The sequence below is a fragment of the Scyliorhinus canicula genome, chromosome 14 (assembly GCF_902713615.1).
Source record: "Scyliorhinus canicula chromosome 14, sScyCan1.1, whole genome shotgun sequence".
In the NCBI taxonomy this organism is placed as follows: domain Eukaryota; kingdom Metazoa; phylum Chordata; class Chondrichthyes; order Carcharhiniformes; family Scyliorhinidae; genus Scyliorhinus; species Scyliorhinus canicula.
This window is the reverse complement of record NC_052159.1, coordinates 61065254-61086694: the sequence shown is the minus strand read 5'-3', so window position 1 is coordinate 61086694 and position 21441 is coordinate 61065254. Positions and strand designations below refer to the sequence as shown.

Here is a 21441-nt window from a genome sequence, read left to right as displayed (position 1 = left end):
CCAAGGTGACATGGCTATAAAGATTAAACAGAGGCCTGGATAGTTTTGTTAGGGGCGGCACGGTAGCACCGAGGTTAGCATTATTGCTTCACAGCACCAGGGCCCCAGGTTCGATTCGCACTTGGGTCACTGTCTGTGCAGTGTCTGCACATTCTGCCCGTGCCTGCGTAGGTTTCATCCGGGTGCTCCATTTTCCTCCCACAGTCCAAAGATGTGCAGGTTAGGTGGATTGGCCATGCTAAATTGCCCGCAATGTCCAAAAAAGGTTCAGTGAGATTACTGGGTTACATCGATAGGGTGGAAGTGTGGGCTTAGGTAAGGTGCCCTTTCCAAGGGCCAGTGCAGACTCGAAGGATCGAATGGCCTCCTTCTGCACTATATGCCATGACTCTATGAAGGTGCAAACTTGGAGACAATAGTGGCATCATCTCAGGTTATAATGGTTAGACTTCTAGTGTCAAAAGGTGTTCAAAATGACAGGTTGGTAAACAGTTATGGTTTAAAGTGTCCATTTATTTCCGAAATGAAACATAATTGAGGTCTCACGGGTAACTTATCAGCATTTCTACCTCGATACAAAACATCAGATTTGGTTCATATTGCCATAGAGATGAGCTTCAGGAGGGGAAGAGTTTCAAAGATTTCCCTGAAAACTTACAGACACAGGCAGTTTGCCAGGGTCCGGCACAGAGAATCTAGAGGCTGAAAATGTATCTGGTTCACCAGGCAGGAATACGTTCACATTCGGAATGAAAAGACCAAATTTGTACCTGGTGTTTAAATGAGACTGGAAGATTCACCTAACTTGCGCCAGAGGGAAAATCCCAAGGAAAATCCCTCATTGTAAACAAATGTTCTGGGATTTCAAGTTACCAGGTTGGGAAAGGAAAGGAGGTAAACCCTTGGGAGCCACTTTTGACTGAAACCGGGAAAGGTTGAATGACTATATAAAGGACCGTAAAGTAGGCTTGTCAAGTTGTTTTTGGTTATGTTAAAATAAAAGGGGTAGTTTTTATTCTTTATTTTAAAGTATAAGTTGCCTACAATATTCACATTTAGTCAATAGTGCATTTAGTCTGTTTGCTACAGTAAAATCTTAAAATGTGCAATTTTTGTAATAAAATTCCTTTCAGCTATCAACTGGAAGTTCAATCTTTTTAAAATGTTATTAGTCTCTACCGGGATCGCAAAACTATACATTTATAATGTTCAATTTTGTGAATAAATTGAAAACAGAGTAATGCTTAACTTCTGGTTCCTCCTTCACCAACTGACTCTAAGATGGTCTGAATTATTAAATAAATTAATATCGACCAGTCAAGTTCTCATTTCTAGAGTTCTAAGAAAATATTATTTTGCGATATTTTCCACAATTGCTGACAATCCAAACACTCAGAATTCCATACACAATGTAATGTACCTCCTGGTAGAGGTTTATCCTTGTCTACGTTATTGTTGTCATAACGAAATTCATAGCCATAGTGCTTTACTCGTCGATGTTTCAGAGATCTCTGGGCTATGAAAATCAGAAAAAACAAAATGACCTTAAAGACTGAATGCCGATGCTGGATGCAGCATTCATTTAACAAGGTTTTATAAACAGTGTATCATTTTATATAGTCATATTCCATGTTGTTTAAAAAAGTAACAAATCATAAGAAAAACAGTAAAGATTTGCAATTTAGAAGTAGCTCCTCGAGGGGGAAAGTATATATACTATACTATAGCAGATAGATCTGCTAACAAAGTTCAAAGCAAACCAATATTAATTTAAATGCCAACAGCCATTTGCTTAGATCACTTTTACTAACTGTTCATGGTTTTCCTTTCAGAACCATATGAAAATCATTTAAACATGATTACTTGGTTCATTTTGTATAACAAACAATGGTCTAATATTACAAGTATAGGGTTGGAGGGGCGGCATGTGGTGCAGTGGGACTACGGTGCCGAGGTCCCAGGTTCAGGTCACTGTCCATGTGGAGTTTGCACATTCTCCCCATGTCTGTGTGGGTTTCACCCCCACAATCCTAAAACGTGCACATTAGATGGATTGGCCACGCTAAATTGCCCTTAAAATTGGAAAACAAATAATTGGGTACTCTAAATTTATAAAAGAAAAAAAGAGTGTTGGGTGGTGTAAAAAGGGTGCAATTGAATACATAATAAATAGCATATTGGTGTATTAACTTTTCACGGTATTATTATTATTATAATAATGGACTGCTCACAGAAACAAAGGAGATTGGTTGATGCCCACTGTTTTCCACGGGAGATTACTAATCAAAATCACCTCACTAGATTCTGGGCAGCACACCACTTCAGAGAAATGTACTTTTACCATGTTCTGCTTCAAAAGAAAAACAGGTCACTCGTCATGATCAGTGGCAGACTGGGGAAAAAGCAGGAAACTGGGAGTTGAAATGCCAATCAGCTATGATCAAATTGAATGGCTAAGCAGGCCCAATTGTTTAATTGCCTAACCCTGTTCCTAATGATCCTTTGATGGGTAGGGTGCATCATACTATCAGCAGAAACTTTTTATGTTGTGCATCAGATTACAAAATAACAAATCAAGCAATACCCTTTGCCTCACATTTTAAAATTAATAGAAAAATAGTTACACAACAGGGCATAAACACCTAATTGGTCAATATTTTGATAATTCTGAATCATTGTATTTTCTCTGTGCTACTCACCATTTTCCGTTGCAGTATTTGGGCTTTCATCCACAAGTGCCAAAAGCCTCGTCTCATATTCAGGAGAAATAATGTCTTCAACTACCAGAAGGCCTGGTGGCAGGCTCAAAGGAGAAATGTCTTCACTAACAACTTTTAAAAAAAGGATATTAAAAGGTTTTTCCCCCTTCAACCAAAATTGCTTAATTAACATGAACAATTACAATTTTCATAATACATTCCTTTTGTTGACAAATGTTCCTGTTGTTGAACAACGTTGTCAATTTTACTTTTTCTAAGCAAGATTCCCGGAAGACTAAACAATAGTTGGGCACTGAAGAGTGTTTTTGCTGTGAAGAACAAAAAATGAAAGGGGATAAAGTGAACAGGATCAAAGGTCCAAAGAATAATGTGTAACGACCTAGCAGCTCTGCCATGAGACAGATGGCACCTTTATGACTTTTGATGAATATCAGAAACTGCTGGCATCTGATGATTGTTATCTAGAGATGACAGTGCTATCCCTTGAAAAAAATAGTATTACAAGGCTGTCTGTTGTTCCTTTTTACTAGTTTGGACCAGTTAGTTGTGTGGTCATGCTAAAGTGTAGATGACAAATATACTCATTAATTGATTGCCTAACCGCTATCCATGAAGCCAGAATTATTGTCCCACTGTATTCGTTGAGGTCACATCTATTTAATTACTAAATGACACACAGCTCCATAGGAGGGAGAAGGAAATAAAATCAATATAATTTACTCAGTTTATATATATTTTTGCAATGATTGGCTGGTTCAATTCCACCACAGCCTTTTTACAATGCTAGAAGAAGCAAATAACCCTGAATTAATGAATTTTTGGAATAGCCGTCACATTAATAAATCAATTAATTAATGTCACATCTCTACCTTTGTGATTATATACTGACACACAGCTGCCAAGTGACTTTTTGTCACATAGGGTCGGATGATGTGGAGTCTGTGTGGGTAGAATTGAGGAACCACAGAGGCAAAAAAACCATAATGGGAGTTATGTACAGACCTCCTAACAGTGGTCAGGACCAGGGGGCGCAACATGTACCGGGAAATAGAAAAGGCATGTCAGAAAGGCAAGGTCACGGTGATCATGGGGGACTTCAATATGCAGGTGGATTGGGTAAATAACGTAGCCAGTGGATCCAAAGAAAAGGAATTCATGGAATGCTTACAAGATGGCTTTTTGGAACAGCTTGTCATGGAGCCCACAAGGGAGCAGGCTATTCTGGACCTAGTGCTATGTAATGAACCAGACTTTATAAAGATCTTAAAGTCAGGGAACACTTAGGAAGCAGCGATCATAATATGGTTGAGTTCAGTCTGCAGTTTGAAAGAGAGAAGGCAAAATCGGATGTAATGGTGTTACAGTTAAATAAAGGTAATTACGAGGGCATGAGAGAGGAACTGGCGAAAATCGACTGGAAGCAGACCCTAGTGGGGAAGACAGCAGAGCAAAAATGGCAGGAGTTTGTATGCATAATTGAGGACACTGTACAGAGGTTCATCCCCAAGAAAAGAAAGATTATCCGGGGAGGGATTAGACAGCCATGGCTGACAAAGGAGGTCAGGAAATGTATCAAAGAAAAAGAGAGATCCTATAAAGTGGCCAAAAGCACTGGGAAATCAGAAGATTGGGAAGGCTACAAAAACAAACAGAGGTTAACAAAGAGACAAATAAGGAAGGAGAGGATCAAATATGAAGGCAGGCTAGCCAGTAATATAAGAAATGATAGTAAAAGTTTCTTTCAATACATAAGAAACAAACGACAGGCCAAAGTAGACAATTGGGCCAATTCAAACTGATTTCGGAAGGCTAGTGATGGGAGACGAGGAAATGGCTGGAGAACTTAATAAGTACTTTGCGTCTGTCTTCACAGTGGAAGACATGAGTAATATCCCAAAAATTATAGAGGGTCAGGGGGCTGAGTTGAGTATGGTTGCCATTACAAAAGAGATGGTGCTAAAAAAGCTAAAAGGTCTTAAAATTGACAAATCTCCTGGCCCCGATGGGCTACACCCTAGAGTTCTGAGGGAGGTGGCTGAAGAAATAGCGGAAGCGTTGGTTGAGATCTTTCAAAATCACTGGAGTCAGGGAAAGTCCCGGACGATTGGAAGATCGCTGTTGTAACCCCCTTGTTCAAGAAAGGATCAAGACAAAAGATGGAAAATTATAGGCCAATTAGCCTAACCTCGGTTGTTGGTAAAATTCTAGAATCGATCGTTAAAGATGAGATTTCTAAATTCTTGGAAGAGCAGGGTCGGATTAGAACAAGTCAACATGGATTTAGTAAGGGGAGGTCGTGCCTGACGAACCTGTTAGAATTCTTTGAGGAGGTGACAAGTAGGTTAGACCATGGAAACCCAGTGGATGTGGTCTATCTGGATTTCCAAAAGGCCTTTGATAAGGTGCCACACAGGAGGCTGCTGAGTAAGGTGAGGGCCCATGGTGTTCGAGGTGAGCTACTGGCATGGGTTGAGGATTGGCTGTCTGACAGAAGGCAGAGAGTTGGGATAAAAGGTTCTTTTTCGGAATGGCAGCCGGTGACCAGCGGTGTCCCACAGGGTTCAGTGTTGGGGCCGCAGCTGTTCACCATATATATTAATGACCTGGATGAAGGGACTGGGGGCATTCTAGCGAAGTTTGCCGATGATACAAAATTAGGTGGTCAGGCAGGTAGTGCTGAGGAAGTGGGGAGGCTACAGAAGGATCTAGACAGTTTGGGAGAGTGGTGCAGGAAATGGCTGATGCAATTCAACGTGAGAAAATGTGAGGTCTTGCACTTTGGAAAAAAGAATCCAAGCATAGACTACTTTCTAAACGGTGAGAAAATTCATAATGCCAAAGTACAAAGGGATCTGGGAGTGCTAGTCGAGGATTCCCTAAAGGTAAACATGCAGGTTGAATCTGTGATTAAGAAAGCGAATGCAATGTTGTCATTTATCTCAAGAGGGTTGGAATATAAAAGCAGCGATGTGCTACTGAGCCTTTATAAGGCTCTGGTTAGGCCCCATTTGGAGTACTGTGTCCAGTTTTGGGCCCCACATCTCAGGAAGGACATACTGGCACTGGAGCGTGTCCAGCGGAGATTCACACGGATGATCCCTGGAATGGCGGGGTCTAACATATGATGAACGGCTGAGGATCCTGGGATTGTATTCATTGGAGTTTAGAAGGTTAAGGGGAGATCTAATAGAAACTTACAAGATAATACATGGCTTAGAAAGGGTGGACGCAAATAAACTGTTTCCGTTAGGCGAGGAGACGAGGACCCGTGGGCACAGCCTTAGAATTAGAGGGGGTAAATTCAGAACAGAAATGCGGAGACATTTCTTCAGCCAGAGAGTGGTGGGCCTGTGGAAATCATTGCCGCGGAGTGCAGTGGAGGCCGGGACGCTAAATGGCTTCAAGGCAGAGATAGATAAATTCTTGATGTCGCGAGGAATTAAGGGCTACGGGGAGAATGCTGGTAGGTGGAGTTGAAATGCCCATCAGCCATGATTGAATGGCGGAGTGGACTCGATGGGCCGAATGGCCTTACTTCCACTCCTATGTCTTATGGTCTTATGGATTCACCACCAGCATAAAATGTTATGTAATGTACTAACTTTAAAGGCACGTTTAGAAACAAAAAGCCTTTTTAATATTTAAATTTGTTTTAAAAAAGACTCTGACCATTTTTAACTCAAGTTAAATTACTTTATATAATACACATAAAAGTTGACTGGTATTTATGGGCAGCACGGTAGCATAGTGGTTAGCACAATTGTTTCACAGCTCCAGGGTCCCAGGTTCGATTCCTGGCTTGGGTCATTGTCTGTGCAGAGTCTGCACGTTCTCTCCATGTGTGCGTGAATTTCCTCCGGGTGCTCCGGTTTTCTCCCACAGTCCGAAGATGTGCAGGTTAGGTGGATTGGCCATGCTAAATTGCCTTTAGTGTCCAAAATTGCCCTTGGTGTTGGGTGGGGTTACTGGGTTATGGGGATAGGGTGGAGGTGTGGGCTTGGGTTGGGTGCTCTTTCAAAAAGAGTCGATGCAGACTCGATGGGCCGAATGGCCTCTTTCTGCACTGTAAATTCTATGATATTTCTAAACTTGAAACCCGATTAATTAAAGAAATAATTGTTATGACAAGTGCTGTGTTGCAGCTGTAGTATGCAGGGCCTGGGGGACACCTGTGTGATCCAAAGTAACAGCTTTTGCTCTAAGTGGCTGTAACTTGAGGTACATTAGCTCAGAGTTGATGAGCTGGAGTCTAGCTTCGTACATTGCGATGCATCAAGTTTGGGGAAAGTTATCTGGATACGGAGGAATTGAACAAACAAATGTGATATAAAATAATTAGTTCAAATATTAGTTACAATAATGTAGATGTGAGCCAGTCTGATAGTAGTGAGTTCACAAACAAAGAACAAAGAGATTCAGAAAGTATGGCAAGGAATGGGGGAGAGGTGCCTCGTGGAGGATGGGGAAAAGGATGCTGGGTAACAAGAGGCCCAGGGTTGAGGAATGCGAAGTGAGCCAATCAGGACATATGGCCAGGTCAGGAGGTGTATAGGATGACCTATGGGAATCATGTATGTGAAACTTGATGCAATTTGAATGATATTTGCAGAGATTTCTTTGTCTTCGATTTCACTCGGTTCTGGAGCTTCAGAAGACGCCTGTGTGTTCTGAGCCTCTGTGGAGCAAGTCAGCCTTGCAAGTTGGTTAAAAATAAATAATACTATACCTACAAATCCATCTTGAGTTTTATTGAGGCCGGACTGACGGGTAAAGAACTCATATTGTCAATACTATTTCAGTGTTGATGTGGGGTCAGGGCCAGGAGGGTTGGACAATAAGCGAGGTAGGTACAGGGCTGCGGAAATGGAGGAGGTCTCCACCCCTGCAATTATCCAACAAATTCAAGGGTCTTGCAACCTGTGTGAGCGAGAGCATGGACTCCAATGTCAATGAGCAAATTGGCCACGGCACCATGGTGCAAGGGGCCATACAAGGGGATGGGGAGTGGAGAAATAAAAATAACGTAGCTGTAGTAGGGGACAGTTTACTCAGGGATAGATAGCATTCTCTGCAGCTGAAAGAGTGAGTCACAAAGTCTCTGTTGTCTGTCCAATGCCAGGGTTAAGAAAATCTCCTCCAGGTCAGAGAGGAAAAGGATCCAGTTATTATGGTGTATAAGGGTTTGTGGCACGATGATAAGGAACAGATCAAATGTGTTGAATTCTGTTCTCCTTCAAGTCATTTATGAACTCAAGACATGAACTGCGGTCCATTGTCGCTCACCAGTTGTTCAGGGTAACCAAATCTGAACATTTCATCCAATCTCTCAATTGTTTTCTCCGATGGCGATGACTTCATGATGGCAACTTCAGGCCACTTCGAGTGACCATCGACTAGAATGAGACATGCGTCCTTCCATCGGTCCTGCATAATAAATATATACCCGTTGCCAGGCCTCTTCTGGTCAATCGCACGGGTGCAGTGGGGCTAATGGCGGCAGAATCTGTACATCTTCACAACACAAACACATTCCCACCTTATCTCAATTTTGGCATCTAGCCCGGCCACAAAAATGGCTCTTGGTTATCTCCTCCACTCTTACAATAGCACAGCGGCCTTGATGTATTTTGTTCAATACACATTTTCTTAATAATGATGGAATGTTGACACTCATTCACCAGAGAAGACAACTTGCCAGTACGGATAACTCAAGTCTTCAGGAATATGGCTTTAACTCAGGGTTTTCTCATGAGGTCTTTCCTCAAAGCACCAAGTCTTTAATCTCTGACAGTACTGGATCACTTCTGGCATGCTTCTTCACCAGTCCTGCAATTACAGGAGTTTTACTTGCTCGAAGCAGAAAATGTTTTCACTCAAACTGCCCATCGACAAACTATTTGGTAAAGGTAGTCAGGAGAGTCCATATGGGGCAGCACGGTGGTGCGGTGGCAGCACTGCAGTCTCACGGCGCCGAGGTCCCAGGTTCGATCCTGGCTCTGGGTCACTGTCCGTGTGGAGTTTGCACATTCTCCTGTGTTTGCATAGGTTTCGCCCCCACAACCAAAAGATGTGCAGGGTAGGTGGATTGAACACGCTAAATTGCCCCTTAATTGGAAAAAATGAATTGGTACTCTAAATTTTAAAAGAAAAAGGAGAGTCCATATGCATTCCCATGAAGCCTTGACTGACGATACTTGATTGTGCAGGTTGTGTGCTGACAAGACCACTACTCACCTCTGCTCGATAGAATCCCAGTTTGAGGTGCAATCACCATTGGGGGTGGATCATGCTCCATCAATAAAATGAATTTCTTCCCATACAGGAATTGTTATTCCCAAAATGATTCCTAGGGCTTCTTTCTCTATCTATACACAATTGCTTTCAACTTTATTTAACACAGAGGCCATTGGCTTCTCTTCACTGTGGGCATTAATCGGGGAAACCAAAGTCCCAACCCCATAAAGTGATGCATCACATGGCAGTTGCAAGGGTAAATTTGAAACAAAATGTTTCAGGACTTTTGACTTGACAAGTGCCTCTTTGGTTTGCACGAATGTTCTCTCCACCCATGTCGACTTTTTATTTTGATACAGTAGATTGTGCAAGCGTTTTAGAACAGTCGCCAGATTAGCAACAAATCTTCCGTAGTAATTTAGTAGGACTAGGAGAAATCAAAGTTGGTTGACACTTTGAGGTGTGGGTTCCTCGGTAATGACTATAACTCTTGAAGGCAACTTATGCTCCCTTGGCATCGATGACATGACCCAGATATTCAACTGAAGATTGGAAAAATTCACATGTGTCTTTTCAGACGCTTAATCCATAATTTACTAATCTCTGGTGTGTGGCATCCAGGTTGCAGAGTTGCTCTTTCTCATTCTACCCAGTAACCAAGATGGCATCCAGGTAACACTGGACTCCATCTAATCCACTTATGATTTGGTCTATTTGTAACAACGTTGGGGCCTGAGTGATGCCAAATGGTATCAAAATAATCCATTGTGTATCACAATGATCAAGAACTGTTGTGAATCCTGATCCACATTAATTTGAAGATATGCTTGACTGAGGTTAATTTTACTGAACTATTAGCCTCCAGCCAACCCAGTAAATAAGTCATTGGGGTAGAGGGTACTTCTTTACAAACAGTACAGGATTAATAGTGACTTTAAATGTCTCCAAAAATGCATATAGAACTGTCTTTTTTCATCATCGGTATGATCAGCATAGCCCAATCACTCATGTTAATTGGTTCAAGGACTCCTGTTCTGACCAGCCATTCTAATTCTGCCTCTACCTTAGGTCTGATTGCGTACTGAGTTAGCCTTTAAGCAACTTGTCTGACTCTTCCTCGATCTTCAGCTTTACTAAGATATCCGTCATGCTTGAATTCCCGTAACAGCCTCCCCGAACAGGCGCCGGAATGTGGCGACTAGGGGCTTTTCACAGTAACTTCATTGAAGTCTACTCGTGACAATAAGCGATTTTCATTTCATTTTCATTTCATTTCATTCCATTCATTTTCATTTCATGCTTCCTAGTTCACTGTAAAAGACAATGGCATGTTTCTGCAAGAAACTGGTAGGCCAGATTCAGAATCTGTCATTAGGTTTACCTCGGCCAAATTAAATCTGATCTTTTTCATCCAAGCTCCATTAGTGCTGGATAATTCCTTTGGCTATGCAAGAACAAATGTCATCTGTCGATTTAAATTGCGTCTAACTTCTCTTGAGTTCAGAAGAACGAGAGGTAATCTTGTTGAAACATTTGAGATTATGATGGGACTTGACAGGCCTGAGTTGTTTCTTCCCCTGGTTGGAGAATCTAGAACAAGGAGGGCACAGTTTCAGGATGAGGGGCCAATCATTTAGGACTGACATGAGGAGAAAAATTTTGTGAATGTTTAGAATTTTCTATCCCAGAGGGTTGTGGATGCACTTTCATTGAAAATATTTAAGGCTAAAATAGATAGATTTTGGGTGTCCAGGAATCAAGGGATATGGGAGAGGGCAGGAAAGTGGAGCTGAAGCTCAAGATCAGCCATGATCATACTGAATGATGGGGCAGGCTCAATGGGTAAATTATTCTCCTGCAGCTATTTATGTTCTTATCTGGCTACAGCTGTGATTCTGGAGGACTGCTGGCAGTGTACCATTTTCTTAAAAAGGGAGGAAGAAATAGTCAAGTGATTACAGGCCATACTTAACTTCAGTGGAGGACAAAGTATTTGAAAAAGTTCTGAGAGACAATATATATATAATATATATATATATATTATAGAAAGGCAGGATTAATCATGATCAGTCAACATGGTTTTATGTCAGGCAGTACGGTGGCGCAGTGGGTTAACCCTGTTGCCTCACGGCGCCGAGGTCCCAGGTTCGATCTCAGCTTTGGGTCACTGTCCATGTGGAGTTTGCACATTCTCCCCATGTCTGTGTGGGTTTCGCCCCCACAATCCAAAGATGTGCAGGGTAGGTGGATTGAGCAATCTAAATTGCCCCTTAATTGGAAAAAACGAATTAGGTACTCTAAATTTATTTTTAAAAACATGGTTTTAAGCCAAGTCAAAGTCGATGTCTCATTAACATGATCCTCTTTGTCAATTCAAAAAATTCAATCAACGTTAATAGAGAATTTAACATAGTCTACATGGATTCTGGTAAAACTTTTGACAAGGTTTCTCATGGCAGACATGCCAGAAAGGTAACATCCCGAAGAACCAAAGGTAAAGGGCAAGTTGAATCCAAAACTGACTCAGAGACAGGAAGCAGAGCGTCATGGTTGATGAGTGTTTCTGTGACCAGGAGTATGCTTGCACTGCACTCACTACTTGAACTCTTGTTCTTCATGGCTTTTAATCAATGAGTAGACTGAACTACGGCACCGAGGACCCGGTTTGATCCCGGCCACTAGCTATGTGGAGTTTAGACATTCTCCGTGCCTGCGTGGGTCTCACACCCAAAACTCAAAAGATGTGCAGGGTAGGTTGATTGGACACGCAAAATTGTCCCTTAATTGGAAAAAAATTAATTGGGTACTTTAAATTAAAAAAAAACATACTTAACTATAGGGTCACGTTTGCAGATAGTAGTACAAGAATTGGCCAATAGTTACTAAGGAAGAAAGCTGGAGGCGGCAGCAGGAATGTCAGGTGGGCAGAAAAGTGGAAAATACAATCTACAAACGTGCAAGGTAATGCATTTGGTATGTACAATAAATGGCAAGATACTGAAAAATGTAGGGGAAAGAGAGGAGGCTAGAATAGAAATCCATAGATCCCTGAAGATAGATATGTTTATGAAGCATATAGGATACTTTAAAGGCTGGAAGATTAGCCTAGACCTTTATAAAACATTAGCTAGGTCACAGCTGGCGTACCGCATATATTTCTAGTCACATTACAGGATAGATATGATCAAACTAGAACATGCAAAGAAAATGCACAAAGATATTGTCACAAAAAGGAAATTTTAGCTATGAGGAATGATTGGATCAGCTGATTTTTTTTTTAATAACAGAGGAGGTCAAAGGAAAATTTAATTGAGGTGTGTAAAATTATAAGAGGTCTACAGAGGGTGGGTCGGAAGGACCCATTTCCCCTAGCTGAGAGGTCAAAAATCAGGCACACACAGATTTAGTGCAACTGATGGATGGATTAAAAGGGTGACGAGGAGAATTGTATTCATCTAGAGGGTGGTAGGGGTCTGGAGCTTACTGTATGAAAGATTGGTAAAGGCAGAAATCCTCATCACATTTAAGAAGTACTTGGATATGCACTTGGAAGGGTGCAACCTACAGGGCTACAAACCAACGGACCTAAAGCTGGTAGTAGGATTGGGAGGAATAGTTCTTTCTCAGTCAGTACAGAATCACTGGCTGAATGACCTCCTACTGTGCCATAAATATCCTATATTTAAAAAGAATGTTAAGTATGTTACAACACTTAAACTGATAATATTATACGGGTGGATCGCCAAGGTCTGTGTGGAGTCTGCACATCCTCCCAGTGTGTGCGTGGGTTTCCTCCGGGTACTTCGGTTTCTTCCCACAGTCCAAAGATGTGTAGGTTAGGTGGATTGGCCATGCTAAATTGCCTCTAGTGTCCAAAATTGCCCTTAGTGTTGGGTGGGGTTACTGGGTTATGGGGATAGGGTGGAGGTGTTGACCTTGGGTAGGATGCTCCTTCCAAGAGCCGGTGCAGACTTGATGGGCCGAATAGCCTCCTTCTGCACTGTAAATTCTATGTAAAATAAAAATATGTATTGCCCAAAAGTCAGAGTTTTACAAGCACAGAAAGAGGCCCTACAGCCCATCGTATCTGCGCCAGTCATCAAGCACCGAGAATCATAGAATGCCTACAGTGCAGGAGGCCATTCACCCCATCGAATCTACACTAGCCCTCTGAAAGAGCACTGTACCGAAGCCCCCTACCCCCACCTAACCTTTTATATCGCTATTGTCACAAGTAGGCTTCAATGAAGTTACTGTGAAAAGCCACATTACAGAGCCTGTTCGGGGAGGCCAGTATGGGAATTGAACCCGCACTGCTGGCCTTGTTCTGCATTACAAGCCAGTTGTTTAGCCCACTTTTGGACACTAAGTGGCAATTTTGCATGACCAATCCACCTAACTTGCACATCTTCGGAGGAACCCGGGGCATCTCTTTATTCTAATTCCATTTTCCAGCACTTGGTCCTATGGTGTTTCAAGTGCTTATCAAAAATACTTCTTAAACGTTGTGAGGTTTCCCTCCTCTAATACCCTTTCAGGCAGTGACTTCCCAACCACTCTCTGGATAAAAACATTTTTCCTCAAATCCTCACTAAATCTTCTGCCCATTACCGTAAATCTATGCCCCCTGGTCATTGACCCCCCTCAACTGAGAAGAAACATTTAATTTAATTTTTAACTTGCTAATCTTGTAAAGCTCATAATGCCAGTAGAAACTTTGTAGCTGCTGATTATCAATGGTCACCATAATATCTGATGTAACAGCTCACATCTTGTTTTTATTAGCACCTATCTATCCTATCCATATCCCTCAATTTTGAACACCTCATTCAGGGCCTATCTAAGCCTTCTCTGCTCCAAGGAGAACGACCCCAACCTAACCATCTCTCGTCATAGCTGGAATGCTCCGGACAACACCCTGGTGAATCCTCTCTTCATCCTTTCTAATGCAATCACATCCTTCCTATAGCATGGCGAACAGAACTGCACACAGCACCTATGGCCCAACAAGCGTTTTATACAGCTCCATCATAATTGCTCTACTCTTATATTTTATGCCTTATAGGGGCTTTTCACAGTAACTTCATTGAAGCCTACTCGTGACAATAAGCGATTTTCATTTCATTTCATAAGGGCAAGTATCCCATATGCTTTTTTGACCAGCTTATCTACCTGTCCTACTGTCTTTATGGATCTATGGACATGCAAATGTGAGTCAAAGAATTCACATGTTTTTGTCAAATAGAGGATGATACCAAATGCATTGATTTACAGTGAATAAATAAGTTAAATTCCATTTTGTTTTGATGCTTTGGGTATTGAATACCACAATTCAGTGAAAAGCATAAAGAAGGATCCATTTGTAAATACTACATCACACACATATGCCTACATTTTCTTTGAATGAATGTCCATTTTAAAGCTGATAGTTGTAGGTAGCTATCTGTGTTTTGCCATATTGGAGATTGGGGATATGTTTCTCTTGAAGGCAGTCCTGTGCTTTGTTAAAATTGCAGATTTTCAGGAAAGACATACTTAAAATAACCTGCCAAGACTCTAAAATTAGCTTCTAAAGCCAATTGGTGACAAACCTGCCAAGATTATAAAATTGGTGAAAAGAAAATCTGTATAAAACACAATAGAATTTGAAAAGGTTTGCTAAAGATTGAACTATTACTCCAGGAAAAGCTGTCTTTAAATTGTAGGGTAGCTAAATTAGTTATGATGTTTGAAGTGCAAATCTTTAATAAATTCACCACATTAAAATTGAAGAACGTAAAACTTTTGAGTTTTACGGTTCAGTACTCATGAAAATCACAAAAATGGAAATGAACTTACCTTCCTCCACAAAGTTCAGATATAAAATGATAGGTTGTGTATGTCCAGCAATCTTTATGTTTTCTCCATTTAGAGCATTGTATGCCTCTCTCGCTTCTTGAATTGTACTATATGTCGCAAATGCATGTGGTTTATGAGGAAGCATCAGAAGGGTCTCAACTATTCCAAACATTTGTAGTACTTCACTCAGCTGCTGTCGGTTGACACCATTGCCCAGACCACCATTGGCTATAACCAAGTGCTAATAAAAACAAGATGCGAGATGTTACACCAGATATTATGGTGACCACTAAAAATCAGCAGCTACAAAGTTTCTACTCGCATTATGAGCTTTACAAGATTAGCAAGTTAAAAATTAAATCACCTCTGCCAAATTCAGTATGAATATTAAAGGTAAACATTTTCTAGTTACAACTATATGGCAATCATTTCATAAAATGTACTAAATTCTCATATTGTTGCAAGCATTATGAACCACCAGAATCCACCACAAATTGTAAGTAGCATATATTTATTGAGCATGTCAGGGTTGTTGTGATAATTATCTACTGCTCAGTTGGATAAAGGCAGGTATCAGAACTTGCAAGGTGAGATAAGTGAGAGGGGATTTGAGGATGAATGCCCCAGACTGGAGTTGACAGATGACTCGTCATTAGTCAGGTCATCCCATCTGGCTGCATCACAGCCTGGTATGGCAACTGCGCAGCCCAAGACCGGAAGAAACTACAGAGTCGTGAACACCGCAAAGTCCATCACACAAACCCACCTCCCAGCCATTGACTATGTCAATACCTCTCGCTGCCTTGGGAAAGCAGGCAGCATAATTAAAGACACTTCCCACCTGGCTTACTCACTCTTCCAACTTCTTTCATCGGGCAGGAGATACAAAAGTCTGAGATCATGCACTAACAGATTCAAAAACAGCATCTTCCCTGCTGTTACCAGACCCCTAAATGACCTTCCTAAGGACTGATGGACCGATTTGATCTCTTCACACATCTTCTCTACTGAGTACATTACACTCCTGTATGCTTCACCCGATGCCTGTATATATGTATTTACGCTGTGTATGTTATGTCTGCCCTATTACGTATTTTCTTTCCATGTACAGAATGACCTGTTGGGGCTACATGCAGAACAATACTTTTCACTGTACCTCGGCACACGTGACAATAAACCAATCCAATTCAGTAGAACAGACAGTATATACAGACAGCACTGGGCAGCATGGTAGCACAGTGGTTAGCACTGTGGCTTCAGTGCCAGGGTCCCAGGTTCAATTCCCGGCTTGGGTCACTGTCTGTGCGGAGTCTCCGCATTCCCGCTGTGCCTGTGCGGCTTTCTTCTGGTTTCCTCCCACAAGTCCCAAAAGATGTGCTGTTAGGTAATTTGGACAATCTGAATTCTCCCTCTGCGTACCCGAACAGGGGCCGGGATGTGGAGACTAGGGGATTTTCACAGTAACTTCATTGCAGTGTTAATGTAAGCCTACTTGTGACAATAAAGATTATTATTATGGGGAAGGATAGATTGATGCCACATTTCCTAACTGAAATTAATAATTTCATAGAATCATACAATGTCTACAGTGCAGAAGGAGGCCATTCAGCCCATCGCACCTACACCAACCCTCTGAAAGAGCACTCTACCCAGACCCAATCCCCCACCCTATCTCCATAACTCCACCTAACCTTTACACATTTAGGAGCAATTTAGCATGGCCAATCAATCTAAACTTAAGTTTGTAAATAATTAACGTATTAGATGACAGTAAACTTTGACATGGGCCTACTGTACAGACACTGTTCCCAGCAGAACTGGGTCGTATCCAGAAAGCACTGCAACTGTTGCTGAGAGAAAGAGAAAGGCAACTGACTTGAGTCGGTCCAGGCACGGTTGCGATGCCGTCTTGCTTCAGGAGGATGTGCTGCGCTTTCACTTGTTTGCGCAGTAATTTTTTCTGCTCTTTGGACAATTTCACGCTCCTGCAGCCGGGCGCCGCCATGTTTCTGACCCGTGGCGGCGGTTTCGTCGCCGCCGCCGGCCGGTGCTGACTGAGCGGGCGCCGACTTCCGGCTGCAACTCGCCTGTACGTCCGGCGCCAGGCGCCTGTACTTCCGGTCCCACAGCCCGTGTCATGGTAACAGCGTCAGCGGCTGCCTGAGGTGGTCCTCATCCCGCCCCGGCTGCAGAGGACTCAGGCCAGGTGAGTGAGTGAATGAGACGGTTCAGTTTGCAGCGGGCGGGCAAACAAAATATAATAAATGCAGCACAAAAACATTTCCAGTTTGTAATAGAAAGGGGCAGCGCGGGGTGCCGCAGCATCCTCGGCTTTGCCATGGATGGTGTGGAACTGGTGATGGATCAGCCAGTCCGGGATGTGCTGCTGCTCCGGGTCTCTCCAGCTCACCCTATCATCCCGTCTGCTAACACAAGCTGGCGCTTTTGGCCAAGAGCATTGAATGATGCCCAAGAGTTTCTGCAGAACCCCTTACACCAGTGAGCGTCGACCGTTCTTTACTTCCACACAAAAATCGGGTAAATAAATAAATAATCAGTAAATAAATAAATAAATGTGAATGAATGGTGGGAACAAAGCCGCCAGAGATGCGGGTTTTCAGTGGGTCAGGTCGCAGGTGCTCTTGTTCTGTGTCTGGCAATCCATCACCTCCATCTTCTCGGGGAGAGAAAGCGCTCGAGGATCAATTGCGTTTATTGAATATTGTTAAATACGAAGCGTGTTTTTTCCTCCTTCCCTCCACACCCATCCCACTGCAGTGCGATGCTGCGGCTTGCCGCCAGCGCTACGTGCCCTTGTCCTCCTCACTCGGTTAGTTACCTAACAGCTCACGGGGAGGTGCAGCAAATGGAAGCCGCCTGCATCCTCGCAGTTATCCCGGAGCATCAGTTAACATGGGCAAGAAAATGAGCACATCTCTAATGATCGCCAGTCAGTCAACGCTTTTTAAATCCCCGTTTACTGTTTTATTTTCATTTTACTGGAATTAATTGTGTTCAGCCCCCTCCCCTATCTAATCTAACGGAAATCGTGCCTGAATAATTTTAGCCCTTGACACAAGTTTAAAGGGAGTGGCTAAGGATATTTTATTCTGAAAAGATCAATTTAATTTCGGGACTTCCATTTGTGAAAATCTTAAATGTATATATTTTGTAAATGCCTTTTTATGAATGGTATACAACACACCAGAAACAACGTCTGTTAGTTTTTTATTCCAGGTGAATAAAGAAGCTTCTGATTGTTTAAACCTTGCAAACTGTTTATCCATCTATCCTATTATGTTTCATTGCCATATTCAGCAACTTGTTCCGTATATCAATACCTTTAAACTAGAGAGCCTTTTACAATGACAAAATCTAAAATTCTGGAGTCTAGACTTTATCTGCACAAACTGGCCCCAAATGGTTTGTGTTCATACACTTACAGATAACTCAATGAAAATATTTTAAATGAATACAATATGTGTTCAACCTCGCAGAATACTTGTGTTTTCATTTCCACTCAATAATCTAGTCCATGTTTAGCCAAGAGTTCCATTAAAACAGTCTCACACAGCCAATATCGCTCATGCCACTACGGTTCCCGTAGAGATTGATGGAAATATTGTTGTCAGTAATTCTATATTTTCCATAGGGTGCACTGTTGATGTTCTCCCAGACTGCAATTCATCAGAAATCACTGAATTGATGAGGGCTTTCACTTTACTCTTTGCCTTGTTGTAAAAACCCTTTGCACAGTGGTTAGCACTGTTGCTTCACCGCGCCACTGTCCCAGGTTCGATTCCCAGCTTGGTTCACTGTCTGTGCGGAGTCTGCACATTCTCCCCGTGACTGCATTTCCTCCGGGTGTTCCGGTTTCCTCCCACAAGTCCCAAAAAGATGTGCTGTTAGGTGAATTGGACATTCTAAATTCTCCCTCTGTGTACCCGAACAGGTGACACAGTGGAGCAACTAGGGAGATTTCACAGTAACTTCATTGCAGTGTAATGTAAGCCTGCTTGTGACAATAATAAAGATTATTATTATAATAAAGATTATTATTATTTTCAACATTATGCCTTGTTGAATGAGGTGGATGGAATTTTAACTTTTTAACCTTTCAATTACTGCTGACAGACTCATTGACCTTGGAAAAACTAATTTTAAATTTCAAATGTAAAATTTCTCCATTAAAATAATTCATGTTTTTAAATACTTTTTACATTTTAAAATATTTCCATTTCTAAATCCTGTGAATTTTGAATGATATTCCAATATTTAATTATATTAATAATATATTTCATATTTAAAAATGGAAGTTCAGCACTTTTTCATTCCTGCTTTGTTGCCTGTGAGAATACTTCCATGTGACTGCCTGCCAACCCTACTTGATCTCATCACTGCTGTTGAACAACTGGAGATCCCCTTGACTTGATGTCAGATTCAAACTCGTGTTATGAAAGGGAAAGTCCACACCATAGAGACTGCTAGATTTTTGTGAGCTGCTCTCTTCATGGTAAATGGCGAGTGCTGTCACTTTACCTATGTCCATGAATTCTGGGCAATTGTATTATCAGATAAGTGAAGGAGCAAAAAGTGTTCATTTTTCACTTTTTGCCCCATAATAATAGTCTTTATTAGTGTCACAAGTAGACTTACATTAACACTGCAATGAAGTTACTGTGAAAAGCCCCCAGGTCGCCTTCTACTTCTCCACTTCAACACAGTAAGCTTTCACTTCTCATAAGATTGGAAGTGGTGTGCAAAAATCTAATGGCCTGTGATCCCTGTTTGCCACTCGCTTAATCTCAAAAGGTACATGTTCAGCAGCTTGCTTTCTTAATAACTTTCTTAACTATCTTAATTGGCTTTCCATTGCCTTGTGTGGATTTGCCACCTCGCTGCCTTGCTGCCAACCATCAGATTCCACCACTGGGATTTCTAATTGCCCTCATTCTGCCCAGTTCAAGGTGATTCCCATCACAAAACCTGCTTTGGTGGGTTTGCACTAAATTCCACTCAAAGAAAAAAATATGTGCCTGGAGCAGGTCCCATTGGCAGAATGGCAAACAGCTGCCATGCAAGAGGAAAAACAAGAGAAGAGGCAATGCACCAATTAGAACATAGAACAGCACAGTACAGGCCCTACTTCTCATGATGTTGTGCCGACCACTTATCCTAATCTAAGATCAACCTAACCTACTCCGCTTCAATTTACTGCTGTCCATGTGCCTGTCCAAGAGTCGTGTAAATGTCCCTAATGACTCTGACTCCACCACCTCCACTGGCAGTGCATTCCACGCACCCACCACTCTGTGTAAAGAACCAACCTCTAACACCTCCCCTATACCTTCCTCCAATCAGTTTAAAATTATGTCCCCTCGTGACAGCCATTTCAGCCCTGGGGAAAAGTCTCTGGCTATCCACTCAATCCATGCCTCTCATCATCTTGTACACCCCTATCACCTTCTTCGCTCCAGTGAGAAAAGCCCTAGCTCCCTCAACCTTTCTTTATAAGACATGCCCTCCAGTCCAGGCAGCATCCTGGTAAACATCCTCTGCACCCTCTCCAAAACATCCACATCCTTCTGAAAATGAGGTGACTAGAACTGGACACAATATTCCAAGTGTGGTCTAACTAGGGTTTTATAAAGCTGCAGCAAAACCTCGCGGCTCTTAAATTCAATCGCCCTGTTAATGAAAGCCAATACACCATATGCCTTCTTAACAACCTGGGTGGCAAATTTGAGGGATCTATGTACGTTGTCCCCAAGATCCCTCTGTTCCTCCACATTTCCAAGATTCCTGCCTTTTGCCCTGTATTCAGCATTCAAATTCGACCTTCCAAAATGAATCACTTCACATTTATCTAGGTTGAACTCCATCTGCCACTTCTCAGCTCAGCTCTGCATCCTGTCAATGTCCTGTTGTAACCTGCAACCGCCCTCAACACTATCTGCAACTCCACCAAACTTTGTGTCATTAGCAAATTTACTAACCCACCTTTCCACTTCCTCATCCAAGTCATCCGCAAAGAGCAGAGGTCCCATAATAGATACCTGTGGGACACCACTGGTCACCGACCTCCAGGCGGAATACTTTCCATCCACTACCACTCACTGCCTTCTTTCGGCCAGCCAATTCTGTATCCCGCCAGCCAAATTTCCCTAGGGGACAGAGGGTCTAGCATGAAGGAGGAACTGAAGGAAATCATATTAATCAGGAAATTGTACTAGGGAAATTCATGGGATTATAACCCGATAATTCCCCACGGCCTGATGCTCTGCATCCCAGAGTACTTAAGGTAGGGCCTGTGGTGGTATGGATATGAGCACTTTCATTGGTGCAGAGCACTGGCTTCCCATTGGCTCTGGCTGGTCATATGCCTCTCGTCCGATTGGTTGGGACTAGTCATGTGACTGCTCTCCAATTGGTCGAGAGGCAAGTAGGCACCGCCTCCGAGTTCCCGGCGGTCGGCCTTTCTCTGTAGTCGACCACCGGGCTAACAACTAGCTGATTAAAGCCACAGTTCGGATCCTAATTGTGTCTTGAGTCGAATTGATGGTACATCAGGGCCCTAGAAATAGTGGATGCATTGGTGATCATTTTCCAGCATTCTATAGAATCTGGAAGAGATCCAATCGATTGGAGG

The 21441-nt window shown here is 42.3% G+C and overlaps 2 protein-coding genes across 3 annotated transcripts in view; one reads left to right on the top strand and one right to left on the bottom strand.

Annotated features, from left to right (window-relative positions):
- The window catches only part of alkbh8 (alkB homolog 8, tRNA methyltransferase), a 64547-nt gene extending 47684 nt beyond the window's left edge, over positions 1-16863 (bottom strand). Inside the window, exons 1-4 of the mRNA XM_038818363.1 lie at positions 16669-16863; positions 14793-15033; positions 2700-2831; positions 1421-1516 (exon numbers count right to left, since the gene is read on the bottom strand). Coding sequence (XP_038674291.1) covers positions 1421-1516; positions 2700-2831; positions 14793-15033; positions 16669-16797 — 598 coding nt within the window. The 5' untranslated portion in view covers positions 16798-16863. The remainder of the gene's footprint in view (positions 1-1420; positions 1517-2699; positions 2832-14792; positions 15034-16668) is intronic.
- Positions 16828-21441, top strand: part of elmod1 (ELMO/CED-12 domain containing 1) — a 54217-nt gene continuing 49603 nt past the window's right edge. The window contains exon 1 of one of the 2 annotated variants that reach the window (XM_038818368.1): positions 16828-16998. The gene's annotated coding sequence lies outside the window, so the exon portion shown is untranslated. Of the gene's footprint in view, positions 16999-17112; positions 17331-21441 lie in introns of those variants that run through there. The other variant, XM_038818369.1, reaches the window with a different exon arrangement.